Below are 18,986 nucleotides of genomic sequence, written 5' to 3'. Positions count from 1 at the left end.
TCAGCTACATCAGCATAAAAGATACTCCTGCATCTATCTGAGTTTCAACATAAAGCTGTGCTGTTAAATCCTAGAACACTGGAGGACATACCAGGTGATACTGACACCTCTGAGGGAACAACGGGCTGCCGAGGAACATGGTGGACAGAACAGCACCAACAGACCACATGTCTACTGCCTCAGAGATGGGAAGACCCAGAAGAACATCAGGAGACCTGAGGGAGGAAGACAGCAATCAGAAATGACAGTTTTACATGTTCATGATTGGTGGCGACATCAGATCAGACCAGCAGTAACTGAAGCTGGAAGACAAATCTTCAAACCCACCTGTATCCAACAGGCTGCATGATGGAGCTGCCCTGGACTTCAGCAGCTGGGACGGCTGAACCAAAGCCGATCAGTTTTACTCTGAAGGGCTGCTGGTCTTCCTGCTTCACCAGCATCACATGATGTGGTTTGATGCTTGTGTGGATGATGCCAGCAGTCTTCAGAGTATGAAGAGCAGAGAGCAGCTGCAGGGCCAGAAGAAGAAACAAAGAGTGAATTTTCATGTTCAGGTGTTTCAGGATCTTTGAGTTTTTACAGCATGAGCAGCTCACCAGGAGCCTCTCTGGGTTTAAAAACAAACTTCTGCATGACAACACATGCAGAAGTTGCAGAAGATCCTGAAATTAAAGCACAGAAGATCATCAAATCATTATTTCTCACAAGCTGCATCAACAGATGATTTTTAATTCAGGCCTGAAGATTCAATACTTTTATTTGATACGTGCTTATAGTACAGACCTGTGAACATTTGGTCACACATAGTTATGCCTGGAAAGCTTAGCTCATATTTTCAAAAAGCAAATGAATGTTTCCAGGTATAACAGGCTTTTTCTTAAGAGAGAACGTTCTACTTTTCAACTTAGAAATAATGAAATTATTGAATTTTTAATGTAAGTGATTTTGATCTCTGCTGTATACTGTATAATAATTATAATAAAAGTTCTCATGTTTGATTGGTCCAAACATCTGGAGCTTCAGTAGAAATCAATTGGACTCTTGTAGGTTCTTCAAGATGTTTCATCCAAGATACTTCTTCAGTTCTAACTAAATGTGTTATTCATTAAATAAAGTTTGCTTCTAGCTGGATACTATGCAATGAAAGTTTATTTAAGAATCAATACTTTACAGATATATTCCCATTAAATAAGTAAACGTAGTATAATCAAATATAAATACCTGCAAACCTGTGTGTTTTTTTGCGATTTAATTGTCTCTCTGTGCAGTTTGTTTGTTTATTGTTTTGATTTAGTTTATTTTTATTTTTGCGTTAGAGTACTGTGACATGTCTGAAGTAAATTAAATAAAATTGCTTGCGATTAGAGCTCCTCTGTGTGCTTCATTCAGGACAGTTTGTTTGTTGTTTCTTTGTTTGTTTGTGATAAAAGGCCCTATGTACAGAAATACAAATACCTAAAAATAAATTAACAAGCCCCCTCCCCCTTTTGAAAGTTCTTTTTCACAATAAATAAAGACTTATTTAATTATTAAATGTATGTATATGTTTGTTTTTCAGGATTTAGATCATAGGAATGTTTATTTGTTTGCTTAATACTATTTAAAACTCTTTGAATCTATTTATCTAAATAATTTAAAACATTATCACAACATTTGATTTTTATTTCATCACTAATAGATTACATAAACATTTATTGTTCATAAATTAGGTATATTAAAGTTAAAAACTCAATGTGCATTAACCGTCGTGTGTAGTTCCCCTCCGGACCGCTGGGGGGCGCCACCTGGTCGCAGTTCTCCAGTTAAACTGCAGAAAAAGCGGCTCAAACACGTGTTTGTTTCCTCTCGGGCTGCATGTTGTGGTCGGCTTGGGGGACTCAGAGCAGAAAACAATCAAATAATTCAAATAATTACCGAGTGTCAGCGATTGTCGATCAGATATGACGAAGGTGAAGAAGGAAAAGGCCGCTGCGGACGGAGAGGAAGCCGCCGGAGGGACCGAGAAGTCCTACCAGGAGCTGATCGCTCACCTCAACCCGATCTCTCAGCCGCTGGCCTCCAGAAAACTTAGCAAGAAGCTCTACAAATGCGTCAAGAAAGGTACAAATGAGGAAAAGCGCCGCTAACAGCAAGAAACTTGCCGATTTCTGATTTTTTTTTAGGAGACTGTGCGGAACTCGGTTTAGAAATTGTTGACTTCAGCCGTCTCTCTACTGGCAGCAGATGTTAGAATCAAATAGGAGATGGAAAGAGGCACCAAACAAAACGTCAGACTCTCCTCCTTAATTCGGCTTTTTAACTTATTATTCAGATGTCCTCATTTTGCGATTTGACACGTACTTTCTGGCAAGAAGAATCGCCTTTTCGCGTTACAAGTGAGTGGGTTTTCAGTTGTTTCTACTGAGAAAGGGCCAAACTCGGTTTAAAAATGGTTGTTTTTAACGATCTCTTGCCTGAAACAAACCTTGCAGCCAGTGTGGGACGTGAAATGAAACACTGAATGAACCGTTTAACTCTTCTGATTAATTCACCCTTTTAATTTATCATTCAAATGTCCACATTTTGCAATTTGATAAGTATTTTCTGCCAGAAGGCAATGCCTTTTTGTCCTACAAATGACTGGGTTTTCTGTGGTTTGTATAGACGGGGCCAAACTGGGTTTAAAAATTGACTTTTTTGTACCAGTTATATTGTTTGGTTTACTTTGGTCTCATTATTCATTATTTAGACATTACATAGTTTTGGGAGATTGGAAACTTCATCCATGCTCCATGATACTGCCACCTCCATGCTTCGCTGTGGGGTGGTCACGTCTTGTGGTTGACTTTGGCCGCCTTAGACATTATTTCCACGTTACACTATGTGGTTTGGATGACTGAATGTATACATTTTTTGCAAACATTATCCATGCTCCATGATGCTGCCGCCTCCATGCCTCACTGTAGGGATAGTGGGGTTTTTTTGCTTTTTTAAATATCTGCTACAAATTCTTAGAAGTGTATTAGATATCTACTGAAATGTGTTTAAAAAATGTCTTCTAAACTTTATCAAAGTTGTTAAATACAGTCTAAAATCGATTACATTTGTTTTGCATAACATAAAATATTTCTGGGGCAAAGTCTGTTGATGTTGTCATAAAAGTTTTGAATGGATTTTCTTCAGGTTCAGAAGTAAAATTATTTGCTTTTTTATATTTTATTAGTCCTACAGGCTGCAGAGCTTTTTTTTTTTAGCTGTAGAAACATTCAGATGTTTAGATTAACTGTGGGTTTCTGCTGGATTTAATATGAGGGAGAATAAACAGAGACCTGGGTGATGCAGATGATCTAAGAATGACTGATTTCAGAATGGAGTCTGGTCTCATGGTGTGTTCTGTGATTCCAGCTGCCAAAGTGAAAAACATCCGGAGAGGAGTGAAAGAAGTTCAGAAGTTCATCAACAAAGGAGAGAAAGGGTGAGTCTGCCGCCATGTTTTCACCTGTTCACAGTCTTTAAAAGGCCACTCCATATTATTTGACGTACTTAATAGTCTTCTGGGTAAAAGTTTAGTGCATGTTAACTTAATAATTTGTAAATCTTCTTTGCAAAATGTTTGAACTCTGTAAAACTGGCTGGACATTTCCTGTGTACCGCCCTGTTCAGGTCAGGAGTGGATTTCTGTCTGCTCTCTGGTTGGGTCATTACCTTGATCCATGATGCTGCCACCTCCATGCTTAGCTGTAGGGATGGTGATTTATTTATTTTTTTGCTATCTGCAGTGTTTTTTATTTTGTACCAAATATCTTGTTTGGTATACTTTGGTGTCATCACATATTATTTACACATCATTCCAGTTGACTGGGTGTATGTTTTTTGCAAACGTTAACCATGCTTCATGATGCTGCCACCACCATGCTTCACTGTAGGGGTGGAGATTTTTTTTGTTATCTACTGTCTTTTTCATTTTGCACCATATATATTGTTTGGTATACTTTGGCCTCATCACACAGTATTTACATATCACTCCTTGTAGTTTTTTTTTGCAAACTTTATCCATGCTCCATGATGCTGCCACCACCATGCTTCACTGTGAGGATGTTTTTCAGTGATGTTCTGTCAGTTGTTTGCACCAAATTTATCTTGTAGTATACTGTAATCTCATCACACGTTACATCACTCCACATAGTTTTGGGAGACTGGATGTATTTTTTTGCAAACTTTATCCATGCTTCATGATGCTGCCACCTCCATGCTTCATTGTAGGGATAATGATTTTTTTTTTTGTGATTTAATGCCTTTTTTTTGCAACAGATATCTCGTTTGGTGTACTTTGGTCTCATCGCACAAAATTTACACGTTATTGTACATAATTTTGGGAAATTGGATGTAGTTATTTGCGTTATCCATGCTCCATGATGCTGCCACCTCCATGCTTCACTGTAGGGATGGTGATTTTTTTTTTGTTATCTGCTGTCTTTCTCATTTTGCACCATATATATAGTTTGGTACACTTTGGCCTCATCACACATTATTTACATATAGTTTTTGGGGTGTTTTTTTTTGCAAACTTTACCCATACTCCATGATACTGCCGCCTCCATGCTTCACTGTAGGGATGGTCACATTTTTGGTGATGTGTTTTTGATTGTTTGCACAAAATTTATCTTGTGGTATACTTTGGTCTCATCACACATTATTTACACATTACTCCATGTGGTTTTGGGTGACTGGATGTAGATTTTTAGCAAATGTTATCCATGCTCCATGATGCTGCCACCTTCATGCTTCACTGTGGGGATTACTGGGTTTGGGGTGTTTTTTGTGACTTAATGTCTTTTTTTGGACTAAATGTATTGTTTGGTATACTTTGGTCTCATCACACGTTATTTACATATCACTCCAAGTAGTTTTGGGTGACTGGTTGTATATTTTTGCAAACAATTTCCATGCTCCATGATGCAACTCCAACTTCATTGAGGTGATGATAATTTTTTTTTTGTGAGTTAATGTCTTTTCCTTTTTTTGCGCCAGATATATTGCTTGGCTTACTTTAGTCTCATCACACATTATTTACACATCAGACCTTGTAGTTTTTTTGTTTTTGCAAACTTTGTCCATGCTCCACGATGCTACTGCCACCATGCTTTGCTGTAGGGATGGTCATTTTTTCGGTGATGTGCTGTCAATTGTTTGCACCAAATATATCTTGTGGTATACTTTGGTGTCATTAGGCATTATTTATACATTACTCCATGTGGTTTGGGTGATTCGATGCAAATTATTTGCAAATGATATCCATGCTCGATGATGCTGCCACCTCCATGCTTCATTGAAGGGATGATGATTTTTTTTGTGACTTTATGTCTATTTTTTTGCACTAAATAAAGTGTTTGGTATACTTTCCCTATCACACAATTATTTACACATTACTCTACATAGTTTCAGGAGACTGGATGTATTTTTTTACAAACGTTATCTATGATGCCTCCATGCTTAACTGTAGGGATGACGATTTTTTTTTCCCTCAATTTTTATTTTGGTGGTTATCTGCAGTTTTTTTGTTTGTTTGTTTTGTTTTCTTTGCACCAAATATACTTTTTGGTATACCTTGGTCTCATCACACACTATTTACACATCCCTTTACATAGTTTTGGGAGACTGGATGTATTTTTTTTTGCAAACTGTATCCTTGCTCAATGATGCTGCCACCTCCATGCTTCACTGCCGGAAATGGGTTTTTTTGGTCTGGTTTTTTTTTTTTTTGCATCACTTGACTCGACTAGCCAGTCTAGTAGCCCAGACATATGAAGAATTTTTACACTTACAGGATGCAATTTCACAAGAGAGGTAGAGAAAGTTTAGACATGTTTGTCTGGGTTTCATTTTATTTACACCACAACAACCTGCTTTGTAATGAGATGTGCAGTCTTGTAAACTGTGTTTGTGGGTGTTTATTTATTCGTGTCTCTGCAGCATCGTAGTGTTGGCAGGCGACACGCTGCCCATCGACGTCTACTGCCACCTGCCCATCATGTGTGAGGACAGAAACCTGCCGTACGCCTACGTCCCGTCGAAAGTGGTGAGTCTGCAGCCGCCATAGCTGCTAACAGAGCTCCTACACCGCATGGAATTAGATTTTAGTCATTTCCACGTCTGGATAAGTTCCGAAAAAACTTACCCAGACACGCTGCCTGCTAAAGATTGATTGGTTTTGTATCTTAACCCTTACATCTGTTTTGTTAGTTTCAACTTCGATGAGCAGTTTTATTTGACTTTTATTTTGAAATGTGTTCAGGATCTGGGCTCGTCTGCCGGCTCCAAGCGTCCGACCTGCGTCATTCTCATCAAGCCTCACGAGGACTATCAGGACGCCTACCAGGAGTGTGTGGACGAGGTGTCCAGCCTGCCCAAGCCGCTCTGAATCAACCAATCAGATGGCAGCTCCGCCCTCGTCGCTGTGACCCTCGCCGTAAGGGAGCAAAATGCTAACAGTACCCACCTGAATCCAGTATTTGTGCTAAGCTAGGCTAATGACCGCCGGTGTGTTTGTCGTCTAAAGAAGAGCGACGCCTCACTGCTGGATAAGAACATTTGACCAAGAAGTGTCGCTTTATTTTCTTATGAAACAAATCAAAGTCATACTAATGTTGATATTCGAACAGAAGGTTTGTTTTTCTACTGATCACTTTGAGTTTGTTGAATAAGTTTTTATTCTTGATTGAAGCAGATGTTTTTTTTTTATTAAATGACGTGTGAACAAACCAGATGTGTCTCAAGTGTTTTTCTGTCAGTTCTCACTTTAAAGCAGGAGTTTGTGTTTTTAGGAAATCCTTTTCTTTATAAAGCTTGAAGCCGATTCACCATCGGTCGTCGTGGAAACCAACATCACTGTGTTTACAATTCATATAATTTATCACAAAACTCAGACGCCTGTAAATTCAGTTTTAACGTTTTTTACTAGCAGATCACCACTGACATTTATTCTGTTTATAAATTAAATGCATTATCGACTAAAAATTTATTTATCTGCTAAAAGTTATTTTTAGATCTGATCTAAACATTTGACTTAAATTTCCGCTAAAATTGATTGTATTGAATATCTGCAAAATGTAAAACTCATGAAATATCTGCTCAATATAGATTTAATTTCTTAATTTTCCGCTAAAATGCATTTTAAAATGTGATATAAAAATTAATTTTTCTTCAAATTTTTAAAAAGTATTAAATATTAGCATTGAATTAATTAAATATCTGCTGGAATTCATTTATTAAACACCTCTGATAAATTCTTTAAAATTTGTTAAATATCTGATAAAATGTATTTATTAAATGTCTATTGATAATACTTAATAATTACAAGTTAATGTCAGTAAATATTTAATGCAAAAGTAGCAGGTACTCAGTAAATTTAACACATTTTCGAAAAATTTTTTAAATGAAAAATGTTTTGGGATATATTTAATAAATGCATTAATAAATAAAGCAAATGAATATATTTGGAATACATTGAACACGAATAATTTCAACACTTGAATAATGTATAGATTTTTTAAATTTTGTATAATAAATTATATATAGTATCCATTTTTATTGCTTCTAAAATTAATTTATTATATTAAATACCTGCTACATATGTTTATAAGATAGTAGCAAAATTTTATTTATTTTTTAAATTAATTTTATTTATTAATTTTAAGGCCCAAATTGTTCTGATAAATATGTACTAAAATATTGTGTGTGAAATAATGTGGTAGACTTCATTACATTTATCAAATATATTCTAAACTTTACTAAATTAAGGAATATTTCATAAGGTATTGTAAAAAATTTTAGATTATGAAAAAAATATAACATTTTCTAAATATATATACATAAAATAAAAGTTATTTATTAACCTGATAAAATGTATTTATTGAAATAAATTCCTGCTAAACTCCTTAAATACCTGCAAGAAATTATTAAATGTGTTCTATACCTTCCAAATTTATTTACTGGCTTTATTTATTAATGTATTTATTAAATATATTCTAAAATGTAATTTAAATCTATTTTCCAAAATGTGTTTTATTTATTAAATAAAATTTTTTGTATTAAGTATTTGCTGTCTTTTATAAATTTTTAATGAATTAGTTCATGTTCTAACATTTCTTAACTTCATTAAAATAAAATATATTTTGTAATGTTTTTTTAAAAAAAATACTTGTTAAATATGTTCATTAAATATCTGCTATGATGTATGAAACACAATAAATATCTCCAGTTTATTCATTCAATTATAAGTGTATGTTTTTCATAAGATCTATTCAGCTGCTGTTATGTTGCAGCTCAGTAAATATTTTTTACCGTTTATCTCAGTTTGAAAATATTGATTCTGTTGTTGCAGTTTACTGCTGTGGCCACATGGAGGCAGCAAAACATCAGCTTGTTTAATCAGCAGCTGATACAAACTGTTAATAAACTTTATTCATACACTAAAAAGAAAACAGGACAACAATATAAAGCAATAATAGCACAAAAAATTAAAACAACGTGTTGAATAAATGATTCAAACTCACAAAAACATAAAAAATATAACTTAGAAATTTCATACATCAAAATTTATTTTACAGTCATACAAGCAGCTAAAATACTTAAATAATTATCAGCTAAAATTTTAAGATGTCATTCCAACACATTTAGATTACACACTAACATATACTTTCACATTGATTAAGATTAAAGCAGAAGTTTTCGACTTTTATGACTCTGATTCAAAGAATCAGCATATTGCTTTTAATTTCTATAAAATCAAACTAACGGAACCTTTCAGGAAACCTGTAGGACTTTACAGACCGTCATGTTGTTTTTTGGGTCATTAAAGTCCTTAAAGGAGTCTTTATTTCTAAGGTCCTTGAAGACGTTTAAAATCCATCATTGAAAACTAACAGTAGGAACATCTGAAGGATTTTAAATGTCTTCAAGACCCTCTGGAGGTTCTTGAAGACATTTAAAATCCTTCCCTTCAGAGTTTCTTAAAGATGTTTAAGATTTCAAGACATCCTTCTAAGTTCCAAGTGTTGGTTTTCAATGACAGATTTTAATTATCTTCCTCTGAAGGATTTTAAACATCTTCAAGAACTCCAGAGGTCCTTGAAGATATTTAAAATCCTTCAAGACATCTTCTTGAAGATATTTAAAATCATCCAGAGGTTCTTGAAGACAATTAAAAGATAATTTAAAAAGACAATTAAAGTCTTTCAATATGTCAGTCTTTCAAGACATCTTCAGGAGCCTCCAGAGGTTCTTGAATATGTTTAAAATCCTTCAGAGGTTCTTAAAGACAATTAAAATCTGCTTGCAACCTCTGAAGGATCTGATTTTAAACATCTTCAAGAACCTCCAGGTGTTCTTAAGATATTTAAAATCCTCAAGACATCCTTCCAAGTTCCAAGTGTTGGTTTTCAATGACAGATTGTAATTGTCTTCAAGAGCTTCTGAAGAATTTCAAACATCTTCAAGAAGCTCTGGAGGTCCTTGAAGATGTTTAAAATCCTCCAAGATCTCTTCTTGAAGATGTTTAAAATCCTTCAGAGGTTCTTGAAGACAAATACAAGACAATTTATAAAGACAATTAAATTATTAATCATTGCCAATTAATTATCTGTCAGTCCTTCAAGACATCTTCAGGAGCCTCCAGAGGTTCTTCAATATATTTAAAATCCTTCAGAGGTTCTTGAATATGTTTAAAATCCTTCAGAGGTTCTTGAAGACAATTAAAGTCTGTCATTGAAAACCAACACTTGGAACCTCTGAAGGATTTTAAACATATTCAAGAACCTCTGAAGGATTTTAAACATCTTCAAGAACTTCCAGAGGTCCTTGAGGATGTTTAAAATTCTTCAGAGGCTCTTGAAGACGATTAAAATCTATAATTGAAAACTAACACTTGAAACCTCTAAACGTCTTCAAGAACCTCTGAATGTTCTTAAGGACATTTAAAATCCTTGAAAAGGTTCCAAGTGTTAGTTTTCAATGAGTCCTTGAATGCATCATGAGTTGGGATTTAGTGGCTCTGATTTGGACACTTGAGGGAATCCTGGAGCTACTTGAAGAGGATGAAGAGCTGCTTCAGGTCCTGGCAGGAGTCCTGAAAGTGTTTCCAGAGGCTGTATGAACTGAAGCGAGACCCTGTTGGTGGACCTGAGGCCCCTTTCAGAGAGTCAGAGCCCAGCGCTGGTTTGCGGTAGAACCGGTCGGTGCTGCTGTGGAGGGATTTGGGGTAACTGATGCTCATGTGATCGATAAAAAGTGAGAACCGTCGGCAACTGTTGGTTCACCCAGTCGGCCTGTTCAGACTCGCCTCGCTCTCCTGAGATGTTTATAAACTCCTGTCAACTCGGAGCTCGAGGCAACAGAAACTTTCCACTGCTGGGAGCCGCAGAGGGCAAACTGCAGCCAAGACCCTGTTTCTCAGAGGTTCTGCCAGGGTTCACGGCTCTCAGTTTTCAGTTTTGTTGGCTTCAGACTGTTGGGGTCACTGAGGGGTTTTGGGGGATCTTTTAGTGGGATGCCTGAAGGTTCTTTTTGGCATTTCGTAGCTCCTTTCTGTCACTTTTACAAGATTTCAGAACATGTAGTTGGAACAAACGGAGGATTTGAAGTTTGAAGTGCAGTTGACTTTTAGGTTATTTCATCTTCATCAAATCATTAATTTCGCACGTTAAAATTTGAGGCAGTTGGAACAATAATATCTCAGGAACTGTTCAAGATAAAAGCTTGAATTTTTTACTGTTGATTTTCATCATGCCATTGATGCAAAATGTATAATATCTGACAAGATCAAATTATTACTGATTACTGTTGAGTGGAAATATGGCATAAAAAAACAAACATGAAAATTATGAAAATTTAAGCCATCATTGAGCTCATATTAACAAAAAAAAGAATAACGCAGACGTCCACTAGTGATATTTTCTGAACCAAATGTAGCTGCATGTCACAGAAATACAAAACAAAACAAACAGAATACTTTTTAAAATGAAATACTTGGTTACAAAAATGGGATAAAAATGTTATTTTCATTTAACTTTGATAACTGATTGAACAGGCATGACAAGTTGTACCACAAAAAAACCCAACAAATTCTTACAGACTAATTCAAGTAGAGCAGAGTTCTGGAGTTTCAAACTGGTTCTCCAAATGTAGCTATAAAAACAATATTTGAATTCAGGCATAGAATGTGGTTTTCAGTCACTTTGTACGTCGTGTTCTTGACCTCTGGAGTTTCAAAATGGTTGTCTCAGTTGTTTTTTTGTTTTTTTTTCATACTTCAACCTACCCGTAAACAAAAATTACTCAATGTACTTGTCCAACACTGTAGATTCTGAATTAATGACATGATGAGAAATAACAGCGAAGATTTCAGGCTTTTATCTTTCATAATTTCTGAGATGTTGTCATGAAAACAGCCTCAAATACAAATATCAGTTTTACAAATGACTTCAAGACCTAGAATCTCAAAGTTCTAAGGGAAACTGAAGCAGTGTTAGGGGTTTCTCAGCAGGGATTGTACTTTTCAAAAAGTATATGTGCTTCTCTAAACAGGTTCTGGTCGGTTTCAGGGGTCTGTTTAAGGTTCTTTAAGGGTCCAATAGTCTCTGAGTTGTTTCTGGCAGGGTTCCTGGGTTTCCTCTGGTTGTTCTGGCTGTCTTTCTGACTTGAGTTTTAAGCTTAGTTTTAGATGGGTTTCGGATTTGGTTTCTGACTTGGTTTTGGGTTTTGGATTGGTTTCTAACTTGGTTTCAGACTGGTTTCTAACTTGGTTTCTAAATGTTTTCAGGCTGGTTTTAGACTGGTTTTAGACTGGTGTCTTGGTTTCAGACTGGTTTCAAAGTCAATCGAGACTTTTTTCAGTCTGGTTTCTAACTCGGTTTTGGACTAATTTCTAACTTGGTTTCTAAATGTTTTCAGGTTGGTTTGTGACCTGGTTTTAGACTGGTGCTATAGTTTCTAAAATTGGTTTCTAACTGGTTTTTAAGTGGTTTCCAACTGGGTTCTAACTTGGTTTCTAACTTTTTTTGGACTGTTTTCTGATTTGACTTCTAACTGGTGTCTGACTTGGTTTTGAGCTGGTTTCTTCAAGCTTTCTTGAAGTGGTAATCACAGTCTAAGGGATTTTCTGGAGGATTGAAAACCCATGGATCCTTGAGGAGGTTCTGAGTGATTTAAGAGGTCAGTGTATCTGTATGAAGGTTTTGCAGAACAAACTCACCAGTCTGACTTTTATTTCTGCAAAGTTTGTCCAGATGAGGCACCCTGATAGTCCCACCTGATGGCTGCTGGCTGTTGGGGGTTAAACTGGATCCGATGTGGTTTCACTTTAACGGACGCAGCAGGAAGCATACGGGTCGTCTTCATTACAGCTGTCAGGATACCAGCATGACAAGGCGACCGCCGCCTCACCTCTAACTGTGTGAGAGGGTTTTACTCCTGTTGTGGGGATAAAAAAAACCCCACTATAACATAAATCACTGGGCTGGGCTCAGGCTGAGGTTAGATGTAAGTTATATTAAGGCTGTTTTTTTTATCGCACTGCAGAAATTAAACAAGAGCAGAAACTTCCAGAAACTCGGTTTAGTGTCTGAGACAGGTGAAACAGTCACTCTGATTGGCTGCTTCTGTCTCAGGTGTGTTTTCTGCTGCAGGCTCAGCACACACACTCGGTCTGTGTGTGACGTTATGCAAATGTGATGCAGTCAGTCGTCAGCCGGCAGTTAGCGGGTCGACCACACACACTGCAGAGCTCTGTCAGTCTGCTGATGTGCCCCTGAGCCTCCAGTCAGCACTGATCTGTACACTCAGGAGATCCACCTCTTCAGATCAGGACTCAGCTGTACACCTACATCTGAAGGTCAGGAGACACTTACCAACAGTGGAGACATGTTGGACAGAGAACCAACCATCAGTAAACAGAACACCTTCAATAAAGTCCAGCTGCTTTTGTTCAGAAACACATATTTCTGTTCTAACTTCCAGTTTGTCCAGTGAAAACTGCTGGAATTTTTCTTCATTAGAGTTTTTCTTTCCATTCCTGCTGATCAATGATCGATAAATAAATCAGTAAATGACCAGGTGCGCCACTGACCCCTGCAGGAGAGTCTGTTATTGTTTTCACCAGAGGTACCACCGGAACGTGTGATTACATCTACCTGTGTTGTGGTGTTTGTTGTGCCTTCGTCCAACAGTTTCAGTTTGTGTCATCAAACACCTGAAATGAAAGTGAAGAAACACTAATCAATGAACAGCATTAAGTTTGTGATGGGATGTAGCTGTAAAGCACCAGTTTTGCAGAATCTGGGGATATTTTTCTGATTATTAACAATATATTATTGAATCCCACACTCACCTCATTTAATCTCATTAAGAGGTCCACGATAAGGTTCTAGGGGAGACTGAAGCAGCATTAGGGGTTTCTCAGCAGGGATTGTACTTTTCAAAAAGTTTCTGCTTCCCTCAACAGGTTCTAGTTGGTTTCAGGGGTCTGTTTAAGGTTCTTTAAGGGTCCAATAATCTCTGAGTTGTTTCTGGCAGAGTTCCTGGGTTTGCTGTGGTTGTTCTTAACTTTTAGAATTGGTTTTAGATGGGTTTCAGATTTGGTTTCTGACTTGGTTTTGGATTTTGGACTGGTTTTAAAACTTGGTTTCTGAGTGATTTCAGACTGGTGTCTAGGTTTAAGACTGGTTTCAAAGTCAGTTGAGACTGTTTTCTTTCTTTTTTAAAGTTATTTTTTTGGCCTTTTTGTCAGCTTTATTTGATAGGCGCAGTGAAAGAGAGACAGGAAACAGGGGAGAAGAGTCGGGGGAAGACATGCAGTAAAGGGCCGCGAGCGGGAATCGAACCGGGGCCAGCTGCACCGGGGACCAGCCTCTGTACATGGGTCACCTGCTCAACACGTTGAGCTATACGGGCGCCCCTTCATTCTGTTTTCTAACTTTGTCTTGGACTGGTTTCTGACTTGGTTTAAGGCTGGTGCACCATAGTTTCATACTGGTTTCTAACTTAGTTTCTAACTAGTTTTTTTCCCCTTTCTGTTCAACGTTATGTAATTTGCCTTATTGAATTTTGCCATAAATTCTGGATATTAAAATTAGTATATCAAAAACATCCACAGACTTTTTAAAACCATTCTGAAACTCCAGAGCTTTCAAATCAGGTTATCTAGCAATATTTTAGTTTTTGTGATACAACTTGTCATACCTGCTCAATCAGGCCTTACAGTTTGATGAAAGTAACCTTTTATCCCATGTTTGTGACCAAGTATTTCATATTAAAAGTATTCTGTATTTTTTGTATTATTCTGACAATCAGGTACATGTGGTTCAGAATATATCACTAGTTGACTTCTGCATTATCTTTTTTTGTTAATATGAGATCAAAGATGAGATTTTTTTTCCATATTTCAATTCAACCATAATCAGAGATTATTTGATCAACTTGTCCAGTATTGTAGATTTTGACATGACAACAAATAACAGGGAAAAATTCATTTTTTTGTAAAAATTCTTTTTATCTTTAAGGATTTCTGAGATATTGTCGTTCAAACACAGCTTCAAATTTCAACATGTGAAAAAACGTGCTGAAAGTGGGTCAATCTGCAATTTTTAAGAATTTTTTTATCTCAAACTGAAAGAGCAAGAAAAATCAAGTTTTTCAACCTTCCAATAACATCTGGGACGAGTAGATCAATCAGGAAAAATAACCAAATCCAAGCCCAAACTGATATTTAACCAGAATCACTTTATTTCACACATTGCATTCGAAATTTTATCAAAAGAAAATTGTTTGCAACAACCAGAATCTGCAAACTGATTGAACTGCAGCCAACAGTAATATGACAAAAATTCAGATTTTTCAGGTTGAACTGCAGATAGTGTTCCTACACAGAGACTGAGAGGAAAATCAAACCTACTGGATCAATTAAATAAATGCAGCATGGTTCAGAAACAGTGAACAGAGCAGCAAGTTGTTGGAAGATACATTCAGCATGGAGAAGCATCTTTCTACAGCTGATAAGCAGAGTAGAGAGAGAGAGAAAAGCCTGGAGAGGAAACATGGCAATAATTAAATATCTGCAGTTTGTGGACATAAAACCATCAGGAATACACACAAAATGACAGAAACAAGACAAAGCAAGTACGTGGAGACAAAACAGTCACAAAACAAAAAACACAAAAAATAGACACAAAATGGCACAAACAAGACACAAAATGACCAAAACGAGACAGAAAACAACCAAAAGGAGACATAAAAGACACAAAATAGACACAACAAGAGAGACTGAGAGGGAAATCCAACCTACTGGATCAGTTAAATAAATGCAGCATGGCTCAGAAACTGTGAACAGAGGAGCAAGTTGCTGGAAGATACATTTAGCATGGTGAAACATCTTTCTACAGCTGATGAGAAGAGCAGAGAGAAAAAGTTTGTCGAGGCTGGAAACATGGAAATAGTTTAATATCTGTAGTATGTCGAGACAAAATGACCACAGTGAGATACAAAGTGACAAAAATGAGACTCAAAATGACAAAAAATAAACACAACTGGGAGACAAAACAACAAAAAACAAGACAAAAGGACACAAAAGGACACAAACGAGACACAAAACCACAAAAATGAGACACAAAACCACAAGACAAAGGCATGGTTCAAAAACAGTGAACAGAGGAGCAAGTTGTTGGAAGATGCATCCAGCATGGTGAAACATTTTTCTACAGTGGACCTCTGTACCCCTATGGAGATATTCCATTAAAAATCAGCCGTTTCCAGGTATAATAGTCATTTACCACATTAACAATGTCTAGACTGTATCTTCATTGAAAAAAATGCTGTTCTTTCAAAAACAAGGACATTTCTAAGTGACTCCAAACTTTTGAATGGTAGTGTACTTCTAGCCATGGCTGTGTTGTTTCTTTCAAGGTAGAGGGACTTTATAGTGGAGTGAAAAAAATTCGCTCTTTCTTAGAACATTTAGAAACTTTATTGAATGTTTCATTTCAACCTAGAACACAGTACAGGGAGCAGAAAGTGAAGGTCTGAACACTTCAAACGGGGAGGATGAGCTTTGTGATTTGTTGCTGCGGGGGTTAAATTCGTCAGCCAGGTGAGATCATTCAAACACTCGCTCCTTACCTCCCGGTGTGACATGCAAATGCTGTGGTTTAATGGGGATGGCTGGGGGAGTGTTTTGCCCCCACACGTTGCCCTGATGGGGCAGTAAACACCCAGCACACTTTGAGCCTCCTCCTCCTGCTGTTGTGTCAATAAGAGCTTGATGAAACCTATCAGATCCTGTCATGTGTGTGTCTGAAGATAAGTGGAGTGTACACAAACGGCACACTTACACTAAGCCAAGTCTTCACCTTCGCAAATAACGAGTTGCATTATGTTGACTCGAATCTCCATGAGTCGAATCTCCATGGGGTCACAGCACGAACAGGACATTAGTTTTTTTATTATTCAAAGTAAAGGTTAACAAACTTATGTCACTGGAGACGACAGCTGGAGTTCGTCTCACGCACAAAACCCACAACCAACACTGCCTATAAAACGGTCACACAGATGAATTATTTTCATAAAGTTCACATTTCATTTCACAGTCGCAGCCAACAAACATCTTCCAGTTAAAGCTCTGCATGGATGAATTAATAAAATCATCAAAATAAGCAAACAGAAGTACATACAGGCCTGAAACTTGAAGTCTTCACTCATCTTATGACTAAAAATGGCCGTTTCTCATTGGGACCCTTGTATTGTCCTGACAGGATGGACACTGCACCAACTCCAACCCACCAATAAGAGTTTATTCGAGTCTCAGTTGTCATGGCGATCAACAGGAGTGGGGCCAGGAACTGGAAGTGACATCACAGGACCAGGACATTTGTAGGGCGAAGGCTGTCTGTGATTGGGTTATTGGAAAGAACTGATTATTATAGACATTTAGAGGGTCTTAATTTCTCACCTAGACCTAACCTAACACTGGACTAACCTAAACATAGCATTATCCAAAGCTAAAGTTAACATTTCTCTAACCTTTACTTCACTCTCAATGAGATGTAATATTACTCTAATAGTTACTCCAACCTAAACTTAACCTTACGCTAAAACTAAGCCCAACATTACAGTGATATTTCAAACCTAATGCTGACCTGAACCTAGCATTACTCTAACCTAACACGACTCTACCATAAACTGAATGACCTAATCTACACTTAACATTACTCTAAATCTAGACCTAATGTTAATCCAAACTAAACCAAACTTTACGGTAATACTACCCAAATTTAAATCTAATATTACTTTTACTTAATCTTAATGTTACACTACCCTAAACCTACCATTACCCAAACCAAAACTTAATGTTAACCTGCTCTTTAACTGATTAATTGTAATCTCAATCCAAATCTAAACCTAAATTGATATTACACTAACCTAAGCCTAATATTACCCTAATCTAAACCTAATTTCATATCATAACTCTAACATAGCTCTAACCTAAACTTCGCTCTATCGATATACACTATATTGCCAAAAGTTTTCGCTCACCTGCCTTGACTGGCATATGAACATAAGTGACATCCCATTCCTAATCCATAGGGTTCAGTATGACGTCGGTCCACCCTTTGCAGCTAGAACAGCTTCAACTCTTCTGGGAAGGCTGTCCACAAGGTTTAGGAGTGTGTTTATGGGAATTTTTGACCATTCTTCCAGAAGCACATTTGTGAGGTCACACACTGATGATGGACCAGAAGGTCTGGCTCTCAGTCTCCACTCTAATTCATCCCAAAGGTGTTCTATGGGGTTGAGGTCAGGACTCTGTTCAGGCCAGTCAAGTTCATCCACACCAGACTCTGTCATCCATGTCTTTATGGACCTTGCTATGTGCACTGGTGCACAGTCATGTTGGAAGAGGAAGGACCAGCTCCAAACTGTTCCCACAAAGTTGGGAGCATGGAATTGTCCAAAATGTCTTGGTATGCTGAAGCATTCAGAGTTCCTTTCACTGGAACTAAGGGTCCAAGCCCAGCTCCTGAAAAACAAGCCCACACCATAATCCCCCCTCCACCAAACTTTACACTTGGCACAATACAGTCCGACAAGTGTGGTTCTCCTGGCAACCGCCAAACCCAGACTGGTCCATCAGATTGCCAGATGGAGAAGCGTGATTGGTCACTCCAGAGAAGGCGTCTCCACTGCTCTAGAGTCCAGTGGTGGCTGCTTTACACCACTGCATCTGACGCTTTGCATTGCACTTGGTGATGTATGGTTTAGATGCAGCTGCTCGGCCATGGAAACCCATTCCATGAAGCTCTCTGCTGAAGCACTGTTCTTGAGCTAATCTGAAGGCCACATGAAGTTTGAAGGTCTGTAGCAATTGACTCTGCAGAAAGTTGGCCACCTCTTGGCACTATGTGCCTCAGCATCCGCTGACCCCGCTCCGTCAGTTTACGTGGCCTACCACTTGGTGGCTGAGTTGCTGTCGTTCCCACACACTTCCACTTTCTGATAATACAGCTGACAGTTGACTGTGGAATATTTAGGAGCCAGGAAATGTCACGACTGGATTTGTTGCACAGGTGGCATCCTATCACAGTTCCATGCTGGAATTCACTGAGCTCCTGAGAGCGAGCCATTCTTTCACAAATGTTTGTAAAAGTAGTCTGCATGCCTAGGTGCTTGATTTTATACACCTGTGGCCATGGAAGGGATTGGAACACCTGATTCTGATTATTAGGATGGGTGAACGAATACTTTTGGCAATATAGTGTATTGCCCAAACCTAAACTTAACATTACTCTAACCTAAACCTAATGTTATAAAAATAATAATAATAGAAAAATAACTTTATTTGTATAGCACCTTTCAGAAGAACATTCACAAAGTGCTTTGACAGATAGAACATAGTGATGAAAGAGAAATAAAAGATATTATCTGAAGGCGAGTCTATAAAAGAGGGTTTTAAGAAGTGA

At 37.4% G+C, this 18,986-nt stretch overlaps 1 protein-coding gene across 1 annotated transcript; it reads left to right on the top strand.

Moving 5' to 3' along the window:
* The first annotated feature begins 1,825 nt into the window (after positions 1–1,825).
* On the top strand, positions 1,826–6,748 carry nhp2 (NHP2 ribonucleoprotein homolog (yeast)). The gene is made up of 4 exons (XM_023265270.3): positions 1,826–2,103; positions 3,388–3,457; positions 5,956–6,061; positions 6,278–6,748. The coding sequence occupies exons 1-4, from the start codon at positions 1,944–1,946 to the stop codon at positions 6,401–6,403; spliced, it is 462 nt and encodes a 153-aa protein (XP_023121038.2). The 5' UTR covers positions 1,826–1,943; the 3' UTR covers positions 6,404–6,748.
* The last annotated feature ends 12,238 nt before the right edge of the window (positions 6,749–18,986 follow it).

The sequence above is a fragment of the Amphiprion ocellaris genome, chromosome 14 (assembly GCF_022539595.1).
Source record: "Amphiprion ocellaris isolate individual 3 ecotype Okinawa chromosome 14, ASM2253959v1, whole genome shotgun sequence".
In the NCBI taxonomy this organism is placed as follows: Eukaryota; Metazoa; Chordata; class Actinopteri; family Pomacentridae; genus Amphiprion; species Amphiprion ocellaris.
This window is presented reverse-complemented; position numbering and strand designations above follow the sequence as displayed.